The 20,678-nt window shown below is 45.5% G+C and overlaps 1 protein-coding gene across 1 annotated transcript in view; it reads right to left on the bottom strand.

The window, feature by feature from the left end:
* Positions 1–20,678, bottom strand: part of LOC137166313 (mastermind-like protein 2) — a 97,574-nt gene that overhangs the window by 10,227 nt on the left and 66,669 nt on the right. Inside the window, exon 2 of the mRNA XM_067567983.1 lies at positions 2,518–2,724. Coding sequence (XP_067424084.1) covers positions 2,518–2,724 — 207 coding nt within the window. The remainder of the gene's footprint in view (positions 1–2,517; positions 2,725–20,678) is intronic.

Below are 20,678 nucleotides of genomic sequence, written 5' to 3'. Positions count from 1 at the left end.
AGATCCTGAATCTCACCCTTTCTCCACAGCCTGCTAAGTATTGCACTTGTGTTTCACACTTGGGAATATTGTGGGTCACTGCTCTCAGGCAGGCAGATTAGGAGCAGCCTCCACTAAAAAAAAAATGCTGGGAAAATAATCTCAAAAACTGGGCCTCTTGGCTTAATGCTCCGTTTGTGAAAAACAGTAGGTATAGTCCCCTTTTTGTCCCCCGCAAATACATGCCAAAACCCAGACGCCCAAGTTGTGACACTCTCCAGGAGTTGTCAAAATGCCTTTAACCTCAGGCAGAAGGAATCCGCTCACATCTAACAACCCAGGCTGCACATCAGTAAGCAGGGGAAGTGTCCGCTGAAGGTTCACAGAGGCAGCACGTGGGTGGTCTCTGAAGATTTCCAGCATCTGCTAGCAAGGGGAACTGAATATCCTCTGCAATCAAACCAGCTCATGGCTCTGCAACCTGCTTTCTCTGTGAACCTGCCTGCAAACTCTATCAAAACTCTCTCCTCTATCTGAACATAAGCTACATTCAGGGTGAGAAAAAGAAGAGATTTTTCTGAGCAGAGGTGAAGAAGGTGGCAAGTAGTAATCTGCAAACCTCAAAGGACACAGACTTCAGAATCACAGTTAGAATAAGTATCCAAAGGCTTCGGAGTGGAGGGAGGATTCTAATTTATACAATTTACACCATTCTGGCAATGTACAGGGACATTAAAGCGAATGTAAATTATAATTATATTTATTTTTGAGCTTCTTCAGATTGCCAGAGCAGTGAAAAGGGGCCTCAGTGTAAATGAAAATCAGGCTCTGGCTGTTTATTTGAAGCCGCTCAGAACCATCCCAACCTCTTCTGCTTGAAATCTCACACAAACAGGCTTTCTTGTGAGAAATCTGGTTCTTCTGCTTCCAGTCCTGCTCATAACACTGTGAGAACAGTCTTTGTTGTGGTATTCAGGCATTTCCATATTCCAGTTTGGGAACCTGGAGCCTGATTAAGATTTATCAGGCTCATCATAAGGAACTATCCAACCTGAACCCTTGTGAACAATTTTGGTCTGCAGCAATTCTTTTAAATTACAACTGAGATTGTTTTATGTGTGTGTGTGTGCACGCACACGCGCGCATCTATAAAAAGTGCAGAACAAAAACAAACACAAGCTGATCCAAGGAGGGATTCACTCTGCAGCTATTTTAATTTCCTTTTAACTTTTGTTTACTTCCCTTTAAGCGCTTCTCAAGATGAAGGAAGGGCCTGATTCTCCATTGCTCCACCCCTTATACAGTCATTGATACCAGTGCAAAGAGGATGTAAGGAGCTACCAACTCAAACTGGTATGATTTCAGACCCACTTTACACGAGTGGCAATGGCTGCGCAAGCTACAGGGCAACAGAGAATTGGGCCCCTAGGATTCAGAACGACAAATAAGGCAGCATGTGCACTCCCTGCACCACCCTGTATCCCATAGCTAGGGCCCTACTAAATTCACAGCCTGTTCTAGTCAATTTCACAGCCCTAGCATTTGAAAATTGGTCAGTTTCACAATTTCAGATGTTTTCATCTGAAATTTCGCAATGGGGGTCTTGACCCAAAATGGGGCTGTGAGGGGGGGGGTAATCTTACACTTGTTGTAGGGGGGTGGCAGGATTGCCACCATCACTTCTGTGCTGGCTCTGAAGGCAGCAGGGAGGTGGGTCCAATCTCCCCCATGCTGCTGGGAGTGCCCCAGTCCGGCAGGGACTAGCAGCTAGAGCCCCTGGTTGGGGTGCTCCCAGCAGCACGAGGTAGATCAGATTTCATGGGGAAGGGCCAATGTCATGGTCCATGATGCGTTTTTTACGGCTGTGAAATTGGTAGGGCCCTACCCATAACACGACGATCTTGCTATATGAAGAGAAACTCTCTGCTTTCCCTCAGATCAAAGGGGAGATATGATAATTGACTGCAAGTATCCAAAGGTGTGTCCCATAAGAAATGGGATTTATATAGCCCCTGATCCAGCAAAACATCATCTGATTCCGATTTACACTAAGACCACGTTATGCCACACTGTCCATGTAAAGGAGCCTTAAAGTGAGTGTAAACATAACTTATACTCACTTTAAAGTCTTTCCATTTAGCCAGAGTGGTCAAAGTGGCTTTAGTATAAATAAGAATCAGGCCCACTGGGGCCACTTACATGATTAAAATTAAGCATGTGCTTTGGTGGATTGGGGCCATGATCTGGAATAATAGGATGAAATTGAGCTACAAGTAATTTAGGCTCAATATCAGGAAAAATCTCCTAATGGAGAGAATGTTTGACTGTGGAATAGTCTCCCAAAGGAAGTAGTGGAAGCTTCAACACTTGAATAATTTAAAATAGGCTGAACAAAGTGCTCGAGAATATTCTATAGGAAACAACTGTGACTTTTCAGTGGATGGACAAAGTGACCTAACCAATCTTTTCCATCTCTAATTTCTATGGTTCCTATGAAAATGTATTAGACATAAAATAGGAATTAGAAAGAAAATTTACTGCTTCTGCCAGCATCTGCTGCTGTAGAAGAAGCTGCTGTTTTTGCTCCATCATCTGCCTCTGTAGAGCCCGTTTCTTTTCCATCAGTTGCTGATTCAACACTGATTGCTGGGATGAGTTCATGTAACCACTTCCAGTGTTTGGATTTGAGCAAGTACTGGAACTTGGACTGGGGCCTGCACCTTGGCCTACCACAGACTGTTGATCCTGAAAAAGAAGAAACATCTTGTGAATGATAAAATTAAAAAGCATCAAGAAAAGGCAATGACTCTTTTTACACTCTCAGCTTATTAAAGATCAAGGGTGGGACACTTCCCTTTAAGCTGCAGAACAAGAGACTGATAACAAAGGCTCATGTAAAGAAACAAGCTGAGGAAGTAACTCTCATGCTTTGAAAACCTACCATGTGGTTTCAGTGGGAAACCGTGACATTCTAACAGGCGTTTATGGAACCTCAAAGGAAGTAACTGAGTTGTCCTGGGAATCTTACAGGGAACTCCCATAAAAACACAGGCAACTCATATGACTACATGGCAACAAACACTGCATCTATGAACACCTATAATTTGGTTAGGAAGAGCAACTATGATATTGCGACTCGATGAGAAATGAAGCTATTTGTAACCTTGTTAGAAAACAAGAAAGTGGTTAGCTGTCACTTCACAGTGCAATGACGGGTGCCTTTTCAACAGCCAGTAAGCACAGGGCAGAGCAAGTCCAGTCAATACCCCAGACGTTCTCTGAATGTACAGTGTAGGGTGGCCTCCTTTCTAATTGGTGAAAACTGAGTGCTGGGAAGGAACCTACCCCACCCCCTGCTCTGCCTCTCCCGCCCCCGCCCCGGGGCTCTGCCCCAGCCCCACCCCTTCCCTTGAGGCTCCGCCCCAGCCCCACCCCTTCCCTTGAGGCTCCGCCCTTCATTCCTCTTCCCCCCCCCACCATCACTCCAGGGATGAGTGACTGGGGCAAGGCGGGGAAGGGAGAGGCCCGCTCTGGAGTGGAGGGGTGACTGGGGCAGGTTGGGAGAGAGAGAGAGAGAGAGAGAGAGAGAGAGCTGTGCTCGGGACAGGACGGGGGAGCCGCTGGTACCTCTCTCCACCAGAGCTGTTCCTGAGTGCTCCTCCAGGCTCCAGCAGCAGCTGTTGCTGTTTCCCCCACCTCTCCCCACTGGCAGAGGCCAGTTACTGACCAGACACTGCCAGGTCACCTTTTTAACCAGACTTGCTGGTCGAAAATCAGACACCGGGCAACCCTAGTCCAGTGGTCCCTGCTTCGGCTGCTTCTGGCCCAGCTGGCTGGTCCCCCTCTGTAGATTTTCCCCCAAGGACACATTGGAGTGGGGAGAGGAAGGGGGAGAGGGGAGGCACTTACCTGGGTCCTAGTGCCCCCAGAGCAGGAGTGTCTCCTGCACAGTTCTGGGTCTAGGGGATGCTGGAGAAAAGGGTGGCACCAGATGGAAGATGCAGGATTCCACAAGCTTAGAGTTTGTACAGTTCCTTGAGCATGAACTCGCTCAGTGCTCTCAGAACGCACTGTAGAGTTTGGTTTCCTTTTAATGCTCTAGACCAGTGGTTCCCAGTGGTTTTGACTCGAGGGCCACAGATATAATTTTTGCAACCCTGAAGGGTAACCAGTCTCCAACAGCAGCCCTTCCGGCCCCTCCCACACCACTGCAGCCAGACAGAAGGAGTTCAGCGAGGCTGCCTCTCTTCTTGCTGATCTCCCATCCTTCTGGCTGCAGCAGGGAAACGGCACGTGTCCTGTAGCCCCAGGCACTCCACCTGGGTCCCTAGGCAGTAGCTCCCTTCTGCAGCCAGGGGGACGGGAGATCAGTGCTCCCTACTTCTGGCTCCAGCAGGGACCCCAGCACCTCGAGACCCAGGTGGAGTGCTTTGCTGTGCTGGTGTGCTCCCTGCTACAGTCAGGGGGAGGGGAGCGCTGATTTCTCGTTCCCTTGGCTGCAGTCTGCAGCAAGGAGCTTGCATTGGTCTTGTAGCCCCATAGCAACGCGCTCCACCTGGGTCCTTAAGCAGTGGCTCCCTTCTGCAGCCAGTGGGAGGTGAGCAGCAGGCCACTTTGAAAGTCCCTGCGGGCTGCTTTTGGCCCCCGGGCCATAGGTTGGGAGCCACTGTTCTAGACCCCACAAAGCTCAGCCAGTCCAAAGACAAATGTTGTGTTCTAGGAGTCATCACATCACAATGGTGCCTAACTAGAACCCATTCTCCAAGTGGCAGAAAGGGCCTGGAAGCATGGGGGGAAGTATCCAGCCCTGCCTTTCGCCCTGCTTCCCTGGGGAGAACTTCAAAGAGACTACTCGCGTGGCTGAAGTTACACATGTTAAAGGGTTAACAGGGTTGGGGTGCATGGTGAGGGGTGCATGCAGAGACGAGGGAGGCGGGGGGGGGGGTGTTAAAGTGGCACAGAAAAGGACAGAATCCCCCATCAGGGCGATGTAAGGTGTAAACATGCTGAGCGAGGGAATTGAAGGATTTAGAAAGTCAGCCCCTGTCCCTGCGAAGGCAAGTATGTAGCCTTAAAAAGACTTTGGCCCCAATCCTCAGAGATATATAGGCACCTAACTCCGACTGATTTCAAAATATTGATTTCAAGGCGAGTCTGGCACCTAAATATATTTGAGGATCTGGGCCTTTGTGACTGGCTGCAGGGGCCCACTCCAGGTCTGCTTCCACCACCTCCACTGCGCAGCTTCCAAGGGAGGGGATGTAAGGGTGGTTGCTTGGGAGACAGTAGGGAAAATGCATTTGGGAGAATGGAGGTTCCACACCCAGAGGACACAAGATTAGGACCATGTCTACACTACAGAGCTTATGCCAGCATAGCCCCTTAGTGTAGAGGCAGTTCTGCCGGCGTAGTAACACCACCTCCTCGAATGACGTTAGCTATGCCAACAGCAGCTCTTACTTGCACCACACAGAGGGTTTCGCTGGCATAGTTATGTCAGCTAGGAGGGTGTGAATTTTCCAACACTCCAAGATGACAAAGCTTTGTAGTGGAGACTAAGCCTAGGGTAGACCCCAGTTGAGTGAAAAAAAGGCCTTGCTGACAGCAACATGCTTTCTGTTGAGTCATTTCATGAGTAGACAGACCTCTACCCTTCCATCAGTCGAGGAAAAGCGCTGCCTCTGTCCCCGTATTATCACACAAAAACCTGGATCCTATTCTGGATCACCAGGTATTCAAAAGTTGTACAGCTAATAGATCAGACAGGAGCTACTGGGGAGTTAGCAAATGAAGAGCAATAAAGCTCTGGGTCCCTATGGCAGACAGGCTGAAATACTGAAAGAGGGGGGAGAAACACTGACAAACAAGCTCCATTTGCGGCTCTCAAAATTTGGCTCACTGAAGAAATCCTCATTGACTTACGCAAAGCTAACTTCGTCACCATTTTCAGAAAGGGCTGACTGTGGCAACTATCAAGGTATTGTTCTCCTCTCCATCACTGGGAAGATTCTTGCTAAAATCTCACTGAATCCAGAGGAAATACTCCCAGAGTCCCAGCGTGGCTTCAGAGCTTCACGAGGCACCACCGACATGAGTTTTGCAGCCAGGCAGATCCAGGAAAAATGTCAAGAACAATGCCAAGAGCTGTATATGGCCTTCATTGATCTGACCAAACCCTTTGACTTTGTCAACTGTGAGGCTTTGTGGAAATCATGTAAAAGTTTGGCTGTCCAAGCAAATTTACCACCATTGTAAGACTCCTCCACGATCAGATGCTTGCCTCCATCCTGTGCAGTGGCTCTATCTCTCAGCCCCTTGTCATCCAATCTGGGGTAAAGCAAGGTTGTGTACTGGCACCCACTCTCTTCTCCATTTTCCTAGCAGCTATGAAAACGCTAATCCAAGACCATCTGCCACAGGGCACTGGCATCCAATATTGAACTCACGGCAACCTCATCAACTTCTCTCGCCTCCTTGCCAGAACTAAAGTAACATCAGCAACAATAATTGAACTTTAGTACACAGATGACTGTGCTATAATTGCACACTCAAAGGAGGATCTACAAACAGCTCTTAACTGCTTCTCACAAGCTTAAAAAAGCCTAGGGCTAACCCTGAACATCAGCAAAACAGAAGTTCTCCACCAGCCTGCTCCTGTTCAATCATCAGACCCAGCAAGGAAGATCTATATTGACAGAGAGGAGCTGGAAAATGTAGAACCCTTTTCCTACCTTGGCAGCCATCTCTCACAGAGGGCAAGCATAGACGTCAAGATTCAGCACAGAATCCGCTGTGCCAGCCTTTGCCTTTGGCAGACTGTCTCGCTGGGTGTTCAACAACCACAACATCAGAACACACACTAGACTTTTAGTTTATAAAGCGGTGGTAATCCCAACTCTTCTCTATGGCTCTGAGACTTGTGTGACCTACAGAAAACATCTGTAAAACCTGGAATGCCAGCGCCAGCACCTTCTCTGGAAGTTGCTGAACATAAAGTGGGAGGATCGCCGCATTAATGTTAGTGTTCACATGGAGGCCAACATCTTCAGTGTTGAGGCCCTGATTATCCGGAACCAGCTGAGGTGGAGCAGGCACTGCGTGCACATGTCTGATGCACACTTACCCAAACAATTGCTGTATGCCCAACTCACCGAAGGAGAAAGGAAACAGGGAGGCAAAAAGAAACGATTCAAAAACACGCTCAAGATAAACATCAAGAGATGTGGTATCGACACCACACACTGGGAGACAGTAGCCCAAGACAAGGCTAACTGGCAAAGACTTGTCAGAGAAGGAACGGCCACTTTTGAGGAAAATCACCTTGCATTGGTTGCAGAAAAAATGATAGAAAAGAGAGGACAGACAACCATCATGCAGCAATCGTGGCCCTTCCCTGCCTTCCAACACCAACTGCAATGTCTGCCAACTAGTCTGCAGCTCAAGGATTGGGCTTCTCAGTCACCAAAGGACCCATATAAAATGAAACCTGTGAAAGAGATCATCCTCGACCCAAAGAATTGCCGCTGCTGAGCTAAAATATGGGGATGTCATTTTCCTGACTTCAAGGCTCAGTTATTACAACTCATTATAGGGATGAAGCCACCCAAGTAGAAAAAGCTCCAGCTGATACAATATGCAGCAGCCTGTCTGCTCCACACCATAGGTCTCCATGAACACAGGTGCTGCACATGTCTGTACTGGTTCTCCCAGTGATTAGTCTAAAGCCAGGATTTTGTCCACTGGCTTCTCCTAGCTACTGAGACCACCTCTCCCTCCATGACCTTCCATGACAGCTACATTCCACTGAAATAATTATTGTAAGGCTTGAGGTTGTTTTCAGCTAACAAGTTGTAGGTCGAAACTCATTTAAATAGCTAACGAGCATACCTGATCCTTAAGGACAATGGATAGTGTAAGCATCCGATGGCTCAGGAAGCCAGATGTCCTCTTAGTGATTCTAATTCCAATGAGAACAGCACATTTGCTTTTAGAATTTCTGTCTCATCTGCCACCTATCTGTTAGGACCCCCCCTTCTTCCTCCACCCTACCCTCGCCCCGAGTGTAGCCTTAGGATCCTTGATGTAAGTAGAGTGATTAAAGTGTCTCTGCATGTATGTAACAACCATTATCACTGTTGTTCTCTCCGCATGGGACAATGTCTGTATTTGTAAGTGAATAGATAAAGAATTTAAAACATACTGTGTAATTGACAAGAAAGAGTATATAATTGACCACTGTAACACCATGAAGTTGAAGCTGATTTATCAGACTTCCCGATATCGTGAATAAACCTCTTCAGTATTGTCTGTGTTGCCTGATTCTTGGAGAAAGAATCCTTCGTGCTTTACAATTTGGCGCAACGAGCGGTGTGCAACTGGGATCCTCAGAGTGCTTCTCACGACCCAGGACAGAGGTGAGTACCTTTTATACTTACCACTTCTGGCACACACCTTGGTCTGGAACTCCCTGAGTTTCCCCTTCGCACCCTTTTTTTAAAATAAAATGAACCACGCATAAGGCACAGACAAGAAGACTGAACAGGGATTGTGTTTTGGGGTTGTAGTTTTGGCCACGTTTTCAGGGTGCAGGGATCACTTCAGTGAAGGCTGCATTGCCAGGATTTTCGGGGTGCAGGGATCACTTTGGCGAAGGCTGCACTGCCAGGGTTTCCGGGTTGCAGGGATCACTCTGGCGAAGGCTGCAACGCCAAGTACTGAGCACCAGATTGTGCTTCAGTAGTGCTGAGTAGAAGGGTCTGCTCGGCTGATTCCCCTGAAACACCATTTAAGTGGGTTTTAGGAAGCTGGGTGACAATGTCGTACGAATTGCCTCAGGGTGCGTCAATGATGCCCTCAATGGGAGGAAAAATCATTGAATTTCTAAAAGAAAAGCATGCAAAGGTTCAGGAGGCTATGGTAAAAGATGAATGGACTGGTGTAAGTGTAAAAGACAGCTTGTGGTGGTGGTCTGGTCAAACAAAAGGAAAGCTAGAGAAAGGAGTTGTGATACTTTACTGTGAATATGGAAGAAAGATAAAAAAGTTAGAGGAACTTCAAAAGGCTTTCACATCGGTGGAGAGCCAAAAGGCAGATCTGAACCATAAATTAAATGAACTCCAAAGGGAGAACAGTGCTTTAAAGGTTAAAATCATATTGCTGCTATCATGCAACAGGAGGATCACACCGATTTTGGTTCAGACAATGATAATGAAAATAACCAAAAAGAAATTAATTGGAAACAGCTCACAAAACAAATATAAAAATGGACGGGATAGGGAGGTAACAGAATAGCTCAGAATACTTGTAAGTATACTCCTCTCAGTACAGAAGAAATGAGGGGCTTATTAAAGGATCTCCCAAATCTAAAGCCCAAAGACCCTCGCTTGATATTTTAGGGGAAAAAAAAAATCAAATGGTTACAACCTATAAGTTACATCCTAGGGATCTCCATATCCTGACTAAAGCTAAATACGCCGACCGTGGGTCAAGATCCTTTTAAAGGAACATCGAAACGGCAATTGGGCCTCTGTTAAGTTTAAATCAGAAGTTGATATGACCCATGCTTGCACTGATTTTAAAGAAGCCGTTCAAAATGCTCTGGGCAATGGAGCCGGTAACTATAGACTGATAGTGAGCTGCGTGCAAGGCAAGGATAAGCCTGCTGCCAAGTACTGTCAGCAAAAATGGAAAGTGTATTCAAGTAATGCAGGCATCTCGGACCCTAAAAAGACCCATCAGGCATTCTTTAAAATGTTAAAGGTTACAGCTCCCATCTGCAAACCGCTCTTAATTTGGGAGTAAACCCAGGCTCCGATTATGAATCTATCTACCTGTGGGCTTCCGAATGTGAAGCTAGACAAGCCAAATATAAGAAAGAAAAACCTGCCCGCATTTCTGTGGTAACAGCAAAAAGTAAAATAACTTGTCATAACTGTGCAGGTGTTGGGCATACCCAGAAAACCTGTAGGTGTAAAGCCCAAAACCCTAGCCAGGGACAGGATCACGGCCAACTGAACGCCCGCAGTACTCTGCCTTTTCAATCAGGTCCTGGCCCCGCTCCTACCCCTCCCCACTTTGCCATGTTTTATCTGTGTGGGGACTGGACATTCAGCTGCCCAATGTCCAGTCCCCACACAGATAAAACAACCAACCCCAGCTGCCAGCTCAGCCCACTGCCAACCCCTACTCACACCTGAGCAGGGAAGAAATGGCTAGACTTTTGAACTCCATGACCCGCTAGGATTCAGCGGCCCCCTTATCCGTCAGTGCTATGGAAGCCGATATAAACCTCTCGAGACCACATTTGCAAGCACGGATAAGGGGCCAGCCACGCATAATTCTTGTGGACACGGGAGCATCCGTTTCCCTTACTGACCTCCCTCTCCCCATTACTAAGCAATACATTACTATTTCAGGGGTAGGAGGCACACGCATCACTGCCTACAAGAGCCACTCTGATCTTATAGAATCCAATCTATTTTTCTGGACTCAATCTTTTTATGTAGCTCCAAATGCTGATGGAACTATTTTGGGTATGAATGCCCTCTGCGATCTTGCAGCTACACTGAATCTCGCTCAGAGCACAGTTACATTTACTGATAAGCTCATGCGCACTCATACCATTCCCCTGCGCAGCAACAAGTCTCTTTCTTCTATTGCCACTGCTAAATCTGTGACTCTCACCTGGAATACCTCTAACCTTTTACAAGAATTATGTTCCAGGTTTCCTTCCATCTGAGCTGAGGACAAGTTATCTTGTGGCTTGGTGCCTGCTCATCTCTGCCCACCCATCCAGGTTACCGGTCAACTTCCCCCACCTACCAAACAATATCCTCTCAAGCCTGAGGCCTTAAATGCAGTAGGTGACATTATTCATTCTTTACACCAACGAGGCATACTTGTTCCCTGTTTCCCCCCCACCAACTCTCCTATCTGGCCAGTTAAAAACCTGATGGCTCCTGGCGCCTTACCATCCACTACCACACTGTTAATCAACATGCAGATAAACTTGCCCCCATTGTAGCTGACCCATCAGTCGCCCTTTCGGGCCCTGATCATTCTTACTGCATCTTCACTGTGTTAGACATTGCAAACGGCTTTTGGAGCCTCCCCGTGCATCCAGAGTCACAACACTGGTTTGCGTTGACCTTTGGCCCCACCCAGTTCAGCTGGACTCGTTTGCCCCAATGACATCATAATTCTCCCACCCTCTTTCACCGGGTTATGGCAAAAGCCCTCTCTTCCGTAAACTGAGCTTCTGCCAATTCTACTTGTTTGCAATATGTTAATAACTTATTGCTTGCTTCCTCCACTGTCTCTGACCACTTACATGCCCTTCAAATGCTGCTCCAGGCCTTAGCCCATACAGGCTTAAAGGCCAACCCTCGGAAAGCTCAGCTAGCTCTACCTACGGTTCAATATCTGGGTTACACAGTCTCCCAGGACTCCAAAGCCCTCACTTCAGACTGCCGGATCACAATTGCTGCAGCCCCACGGCCGACAACAGTTCGGGAATTACGTAAGTTAATGGGCCTCTTTAACTTTTGTAGAAAATATAGCTCATCTTTTTCCACCTTAGCACAACCCCTCAATGACCTTCTTAAAGGGGCCCAAGCCTCCTTGGACCCCATCTCTTGGTCACCAGAGCATGACCACTGCTTAACGCAGCTTAAAATAGCCCTCTTTTTGGCTCCAGAGTACCATTCGAACTCTGGACCCCTGTACAGGATGGCCATGCTATTGCTGTATTCACTCAGACCACGGCGACAGGCCTGTGGCCTACTACTCCACCCGCCTTGATCCAGTAACTCTGGCTTTTAACCACTGTCTTCAAGCTGTAGACAGCCTCCTGGGCTGTTACTGTTTCCTCACGTTTGGTTTCTGGAGCCCCCCTTACAATTTTCATGCCTCATGCAGTTCACAAAATCTTGGATGGGGGCCGCTTCTCAAAGGTCACCTCAGCACGATGGTCCAAGTGGGAATGCACCCTTCTAAGCCCCCACATTACAATTGCACATTCTAACCTTCTTAATCCTGCTACCTTAATGCCAACAACAGGGGAACCTCATCAGTGCCCTCTTTCTGAGGACACCATTATACAGGACCGACTTGTGTCTGAACAACCACTACCCTCTTCTGATCTTGTTTTGTTTGTTGATGGATCCCAGCTCTATGTCGCAGGTCAACTTTGTTCCGGCTGGGCAGTTTGCGACCTGTCAGGTACATGCCTCCGCTTGGGTTCCTTCTCACCTTCCTGCTCGGCTCAAATAGCCGAATTGGTGGCACTAACACAGGTCTGCCTCCCAGGCTGTTCCCATTAACACAGACAGCCACTATGCATTTGGGGTAGTTCATGACTATCTTGATTCTTGGACTAACAGGGGTTACTTCACTTCATTCAGTACCCCTCTTAAAAATGGGGGTGGGGGTATATTAAAGGCTTATTGGAAGCAGTTAAAAAACCTTCTAAGCTGGCTGTGGTTAAGATCAAGGCACATACCAGAAACAATGACCCCCTTTCTCTTGCAAATGCAGCTGTAGACGAGGCTGCTAAAAAGGCTGCAACAATTCCACAGGAAAATCTCCAAGTGGCAGCCACCCAAACTCCTGACCTGAAGCAAATTTCACTACCTGAAATACAAAAACAATGCACTAGAGAGGAAAAATGGACATGGATTGAAAATGCTTGTAAAATTGATAATGCCAACACTTGGATCACAAAGGATCAGCAATTTTTAGCCCCTAAATCAATTGTGGCTCACCTTTCTGATCTCTATCACCTACCAACCTACCCAAACCTAAAAGCTATGCTGTACCACATCAACAGAAAGTGGTGGTGGCCCAAGATGACAGCAGACATACGTGACTACTGTCAGCGGTGTCTTGTATGTGCTAAATGTAATGAAGGCAAAAAGCATAGAGTGGCAATGAGACACCAGGCTCGACCCATGGGTCCTATGCAAAAGATTCAAATCGACTTCATAGGCCCCCTACCACCTGTAAGAGGAAAAAAAATATTGCCTGTTCATAATTGATCATTTCACCCGATGGACTGAAGCTTTCCCCACCTCTAAAAATGATGTCAGCACAGTGGCCCGCTTACTGGCCAATGAATTCTGCCCTCGATGGGGCTTACCATGTTCAGTGGACTCAGACCAGGGACGAATCATGAAGGAAGTCTGCTCTGCTCTAGGCATTACACAAAAATTTCTCTGTCCATACCACCCTGAGAGCTCTGGGCTAGTGAAACGAGCCAATCGAACACTGAAAAAGAAAATCACAAAAGCCTTACTTTCACAAGAAACTAGCTGGGTGCTCAACTGCCCACGGCTCTCCTCTCGATGAGGGCAACTCCTAATGTCACTGCAGGAGTCTAACCCTTCGAACTCATTACTGGAATGACCATGTCTTTGCAGAAAGAATGTGTAATTCCGGCTCCCCTCCCTCTGGTTTCTGATACTGCACGGGAATACATCAAACGTTTAAATGAAGTTTTGCAGCCTTTGAGACTGACTGTCAAAGACAGACAGGAAACTCAGGACTCCCCAGAATCCCCCTCCTGTGTGGATGTACAGGACGGAGATCAGGTCATGGTAAGAACATACAATCCTGGTGTACTCCAACCAAAATATTCAGGTCCGCATATGGTATTGGCCCATACATATACATCTGTGAAGGTACAAGAAATCCCAACACAGGTTCACAAAACCAGAATTAAGCTGTATAAATAAGTTTATCTAATATGCGTTCTGTGCGCTAATTTTGCCTTTTCAGGTGAAAATGTGGTTATATCCCCTCTACCACCTGCTCTGTGCTCCACTCTACCCCTCCTGATGGTATTATCTATTTGGGATCTAATAAGACACTTCTACATGATGTAATGATGGTTTCTGTTAAAGTTAAATACGATTTGTCTACGTTACTGTACCATTACAAAATGTATGTTTCGACCACCCTAATTCTTTACAATAGCTACAAGAACAGTTAAAGTTACTAGTGCACCAATATACTGTCCACACCCACGCAGTAAAAAGACAAAAGCGAGGCATCCTAGGTGACACTGGGGGACTATTTGGAAGCTCATATTCCATGATAAACTTGCTTAATGCCAATGCAGATAGATTTTGCAATGCCTGGGTTAAAAGACAGACTACCCAAGCCCTAAAATACACCAGTGCTGGCTTATTATACTCTTTCACGGCTATTAACACAGCCATGGATGGATTCTATATAACAACTAAAAAATCCTCCAATATCATAATCAATATGACTATATCCCAATCTAAGGGACGTGCTTGTGATATGTTAGCTCGTGATTTGTTCAATATGCTCTCTACTCTTGTCCCCACCCCCTGTTTTTCTCCCCCTTCCATAACACCTCCCCCGTATAATTCTAAAATAGATCATGAATATCAAAGTATCTAAATAATTGATCATATCTCACATATGGGTTCGATTTGTCAAACAGGAGGCAACTGTAAGGCTTGAGGTTGTTTTCAGCTAACAAGTCGTAGGTCAAAACTCATTTAAATGGTTAACGAGCACACCTGATCCTCAAGGACAATGGATAGTGTAAGCATCCGATGGCTCAGGAAGCCAGATGTCCTCTTAGTGATTCTAATTCCAATGAGAACAGCACATTTGCTTTTAGAATTTCTGTCTCACCTGCCACCTATTTGTAAGAACCCCTCCTCTTCCTCCACCCTACCCCCGCCCCGAGTGTAGCCTTAGGATCCTTGAGGTAAGTAGAGTGATTAAAGTGTCTCTGCATGTATGTAACAACCATTATCACTGTTGTTCTCTCCGCATGGGACAATGTCTGTATTTGTAAGTGAATAGATAAAGAATTTAAAACGTACTATGTAATCGATAAGAAAGCATATATAATTGACCACTGTAACACCATGAAGTTGAAGCTGATTTATCAGACTCCCCGGTATCGTGAATAAACCTCTTCAGTATTGTCTGTGCTGCCTGATTCTCGGAGAAAGAATCCTTCGTGCTTTACATTATTCTTCACCAATGGTGGAGGTTCATGAGTGCTACAGTCAGAACTTTCACAGAAGCCAAACCTAGTCTATAGAACTCACACTCACAAGGGACAGGAATGGCTATAGACCGGACCTTACCACCTTCAGAACCACACACACTCTCTCTCTCTCTCCTACCAGCTGGGAAGGAAAAAGTACATTGAAGGTTATTGTTTGCAGTGTTGTAGACATGTTGATCCCAGGATATGGGAGAGTGAAGTAAAATTTTTCATTGGACCAACTTCCGACCATGAAAAAAAAAAGGATTTCAAGCTCCACAGAACTCTTCTTCAGTTCCTCTGTGTAGTTTGTCACTTTTGCCAACAGAAGTTGGCCCAACAAAAGATATTACTTCACCCACCTGGTCTCTCTATTGACTGTTATTGTTATTTCTAATTTAAAATAATTCTGCAGCATTCAGATGGTGCCGTATAGGTAAAGCGTTTAACAGTCTAAATATGAAATAAAACCCGCAACTTTCTTTTGGAGCCACCTGCAGCCCCCAGGGCAGCATTACAATTGCATCCTCGAAAATGTAATGGGATTTTACGCAATTCTATCCTGCACACGTTCTTTCAGTTCAAGAAATAATTCAAAATTGCTTAGCCACTGCCACATTTTTCAGCCCTTATGTTAGCTGCAAGATAGAAAGTATTCCTTTCCACAGACCAGCTTGCCAAGATGTTGTGCAAACTTGTACTTCTTAAAATATTTTGAAAGGAAAAATATGTTACAATAAATTGGCTTTGACTTCCATATTCGAACTACACTCTAGCTTAAACCCAACCCACATGTTATAGCCATTAATAGACTTCATCTGTTTTCTCATTGCTCAAAAAATGCAGACTCCCCCAACTTATGCTTCTGCTGCCCATGTAACTGTGGGTTTTATTTTCAGATAACCTGGACAGTTTTCCCTTCTCGATACCTAATAAATAATTTTTAACAACTGTGTTTATAATAGCAGTTGGTGCAAAAAAATAGCCATTTGGGAAAAAGACACCACAAGAGCCATGTAAATCACGAAATTTGTACTGTTCTATTTTTCAACATTAGGTCCTCTCTTTGCTGTCCATGGAATGACAGTGTTAGCCTATGAATCTATCATGTGTAATTTGTCTACTTGCTCGTGTGCCATAGCAGGCTGTGTGATGGGAGCAATTGCCTAATAAATAATACTTGGTGCAGAGGATTAGTTGTGCTGCAGACTGATCCTTGAAGAACTGGTGCTATTGGGCCTGATTCTCCTCTCACTTACAACAATATAAATCAAGAGTCAATGGAGTTGCACGGCTCTAAAACAAGTGCAAGTCATATCAGATTTTGTCTAACAAAATACGATTTTTGAAACATACATATACAGTGAGAAATTCTGGCATTTGTGGATTTACACTGCTGTAATTGCAGTAGGATTTGACCCAATATGTTTTATATCTAATTATAACAAATATTTTACTGGAATTGTCTTTCCTTTTTAACTAGACACCAAGTACATTGGGCCAAGTTCCCATCTTAGTTTTACCAGTATAAACCCAGAGGAAGTGTGTGTAGCCCATCCAGAGATGTTAAGGGCTCTTCCTACTCCCTCCTGTGCCTTTGTCCAGGTGTGTGATCCAAGTCACAATCTAGCCCTAAATGCACTACTTGTTCTAGAGCAGTTCATCATCCTGAATGGAGGATGAAATTGATAGGATTGGGCTATGGAAGGAACTTCCTGTAGAAATCAGGAAAATCCAGAATCAGACAGGTCTTTAGGAATTGCTGCCAGACCTTCTGTGACAGAACGGGATATGTCAATATCAAATTCTAAATTCTTTTTTCTATTAGGACCTCCATCTTGTATCATGTGCTGAACACCTCTACCTTGCACAAGGCAACCCTACTGAATTGCATTCAAGGCAGCTGCCTTGTCCAGGAAAGGCGTCTGACACCCGAAGGATCATCAGGGAGAAGCCCTCAAAGAGGCAATCTAGGGCCATCAACTTTGATGGCCTATCAACTACTGCCTCCACCCTCACCCCAGTACAATGAACTTCCTTCTCAGGGGCCTGCAGGAAAAAGGGACAAGATTTCCAGCTGAACACATCGCAAAAGGAGACTATACTTAAGCAGGTATACTGATTCTGCTCCGAGCAGAGGATGGTGGTGTCTATCACCACAAAACTGAAGGAATGAGATGGCAAGAAGGACTCTGCCAAGCCTGAAATACTAACATACCTCAGACTCGCAGAAGGGGTGAGATCAGACAAGAAGAGGGTGCATCTCAGGACTTTTATTTTGCAGAGACCTGTAACTCTCTAGTGCTTTCAAGAGTAAAATAACTGTGGTTAAGAAATTCCTATGTTAAGCCTGTGATCCTGGATTTCCTGCTGCGTTGTTCCCAAAAGGGTTAAACTACAAGCCCAGAGAGGCTGCGGCCTAGACAGGACTCTGAGAAAGCACATGTTAGAGACTAAAGGGGCTGAGAGGTCTGAAACAGTGGTTTTGGGGTTTGGGGCAGCTGGACTGGGGAGTCCCATATCCCAAGGTAGGGCATCAGACAAGAGGCCTGCGTGTGGGAGTGTATCCTATGGTCCCAGAGCTAGTAACAGTGACTAGACTGTACCCAGACCCAGTTTCCTTACAAGTATGTTGGACCCAGCTATTGGGACCATTTGTAAGAGATTGGTGATTACACAGAGGGGCACAGGGCCAGGTTGTGACACCTTCCTCTCCAAAGATGCATTTCCACTACAGCAAGAATGATGTGCACAACACTGACACCCAAATAATCTCTCCTAAAAATCAATGAACAAATAAATAAAAAATAATCTGTAACAAATCAAGGAGAAAAGGATCAAAGACTCTATGAAATCCATGAGAGACTTTGATATTGCTATTATGGTGAAGAAGCTCAGATACTATGGTGATGGGCAGCAGTATAAAACCTTTAGATAGACAGATAGAGAGACTGATAGATTAGATAATAACCCAAGGATTTCTCTAAGCAGAAATAGCCTCAGGATTTGTTGAGGAAAACCAAGAGGAATTTTACACATTTACATTTCTATAAACAGCAAATCAAAACATTCAGAATCAATTTTTCTTTTCCGTTCTACGGCTGCTACCCCACTGAAGTCCAGGGACTGTAGTAGTATAACTGAGGGGGAGAATTTGGCTCCAAATGTACACACATACATGTTAAAAGAGACTTTCCCTTGTTTCTTATAGCTACATTAGTTGTAGAATACAACAAAAATGCCAGATGAAGATGTTATTTTAGTTCTACCCACTACATATCCAACCTCCATCCCCATGCTCTAAACACCATTGCTGGTTGATACAGGTGCTATCATGTGTAACTCAAGGGCAACTAAATCACTGTTTTGAAAATGTGTTAAAAATCACCAAGTGACACTGGCCTGAGACAACATATACCGAGGAGTAATGCATGCTGAGCAGATTTTTACAGCCAAGTTACATATCCCTGAAACAGGAGTGAATGATGGAAACACTGACACATGGAAGAAAACAATTTTTACTGTCTCATTGGGGATGACCCATGCACAATTGACTCATGGGTCAACTTTACTCCACCCCAAATTGGTTAAGCAGTCATCCTTTACTTGTGTAATTAAACTGTTTACGTACTCTTCTCCAGGTTGCATACTCTCTCCATATGTGGCTGTATTCATAACTGTACTGCCTATGTATCTGGAGCCCTGAACATCAAAATACTTCTCCCTTTGTTTTATATTGGTAAAAGGTGCCTACAATCTGTCATTCCTTGGGCTTCTGTTCACCGTGTATTAAAACACTGAAATAGTCTATATAAAATATTCTGTTCTCTTCCATTTAGGCTTTTATATACTATGCTCATCATGGCGGTAACTGAGCACTTCCATAACAAGGTCCCAAACCGTTTGACAATGCCACTTGCAAGCCTTTCATCTTGCTGCTCCCTTAACCATCTTTCACACTCATCTTGGGTCCATGCCTTGTATCATTCCTGGTCCCTATGTTTGGAACAGTCTCCCACTTGTATTCCATCCAGATCCCTCCCACTCCTTCTTCAAATCCTCTCCTTCTCACCCACTTCTTCCTGGAATTCTTTCTTCTTTGCCCTCCTCACTGGTGACCTGTTCATTGTGTCCTGACCCAGAATAGGTGCTATGGCCTGGTCTATACTTAAAATGTGTTGACATTGCTACATTTGACAGGGGTATGAAAAATCCACACTCTTGATTAATGTAACTATGCTGACCTAACCCGCAGTGTAGACTCAGCTCTATCTACGGGAGACGACTTCTATTGACCCAGCTACTGTCATCTGGAGGAGTGGTGTTCCTACACCAATGGAAAAACCCCTTCCATTGGTGTAGGCTGTCTACATTACGTGGTTGTACCAGCATAGGTACAGCACTGTGACTCTGGCGATATAGTCTCTGAATTGTGGAAATATCCTACATGTCTTGTCTTGAAACTAGAGGCACTTTACTCGTCGGAAGCACAATGCCTCAGGAGCACCTGTTGAGATAGTGCACCTCTGTATTGCCACCTACCACAGGGCTGTGCTTACTGCCACACTTGAGACTCAAATGCATGTACAGGACATGACAGGACATTCCCCTACCTTATAGAAATCTCAGCCTAGCACATTCACCCAGTAGCAACAGCTTTAAATGTGCCTTGTATGAATGACACAGATTTATAAGAAATGACAATTATTTACCTGTAAAAACACATTAGGGGCTTGAGTCTCATTTACATTAAGGCCCCTTCACACTGCATTACCAGTGCAAAGCAGCCATTATTGTGTCTGTAAATATATTTTACTGCCACCTCAAGACCCCTTTACACTGCCACAGTGGTGTCAAGTGATTTCAGTGTAAATGAGAGGTTAGACTTGATTGGGAGGGTTCTGAACAAACCATGTCAGGAAGCAGCTCTTTGATCTGAATCTTGTGCATGTTAAAGGCTTTGTCTACACTAGCACTTTTGTCTGGAAAACTTTTGTCGGTCAGGGGTCTGAAAAGACCACACCCGGACCAACATAAGTTTCACCGACAAAAGCGCCGGTGTGGACAGACCTTACAGCGGCACAGCTGTACCGCTGCAGCTGCGCCACTGAAAGGTCTGCCGTGTAGCTGCTCGATGCCGACGAGAGATGCTCTCTCGCTGCTCGTTGGGGGTGGTTTAATTATGCCGGCGGGAGAGCCCTCTCCCATTGGCACAGAACAGCTATACGGAAGACCTTATAGTGGTGAAGCTGCCGCGGTACAGCTGTAAGATCTGTAGTGTAGACATAGCCTAGTAACAGTGGAGACAAATGATACTGACTGCATTATCAGGATCATACCCCAAGTGAACGCTACCAGTCGCTGCATAGTTAGGTATCCAACAGAGATGCTGCATGCTCTTTTTGGCATGTTTCCTAGTAAATCAATAAATACTGGACAGCGCTGCTGGGGCTTTATCAACACTTCAGTTACTACGCACGTCTGACTTACCTTATTTGTCGGGCCATCAGAACGCTGAGCTAATCAACTTGATGTGGTGAAGCAGAGTTGGCCAATGGGAAAAATGCACCTCATGGAGTTTTGCAGATTAGCCTGTTGCCCTCTTCAGCTCAGGTGCAAATTCTTGTAACTCCGCTGAGATAAAAGGTTGTCACAGGCTTCTGTGCAACTT

This window comes from Emydura macquarii, unplaced genomic scaffold (assembly GCF_026122565.2).
Source record: "Emydura macquarii macquarii isolate MOO-44397 ecotype Brisbane River unplaced genomic scaffold, CSIRO-AGI_Emac_v2 contig_318, whole genome shotgun sequence".
Classification (NCBI taxonomy): Eukaryota; Metazoa; Chordata; order Testudines; family Chelidae; genus Emydura; species Emydura macquarii.
This window is presented reverse-complemented; position numbering and strand designations above follow the sequence as displayed.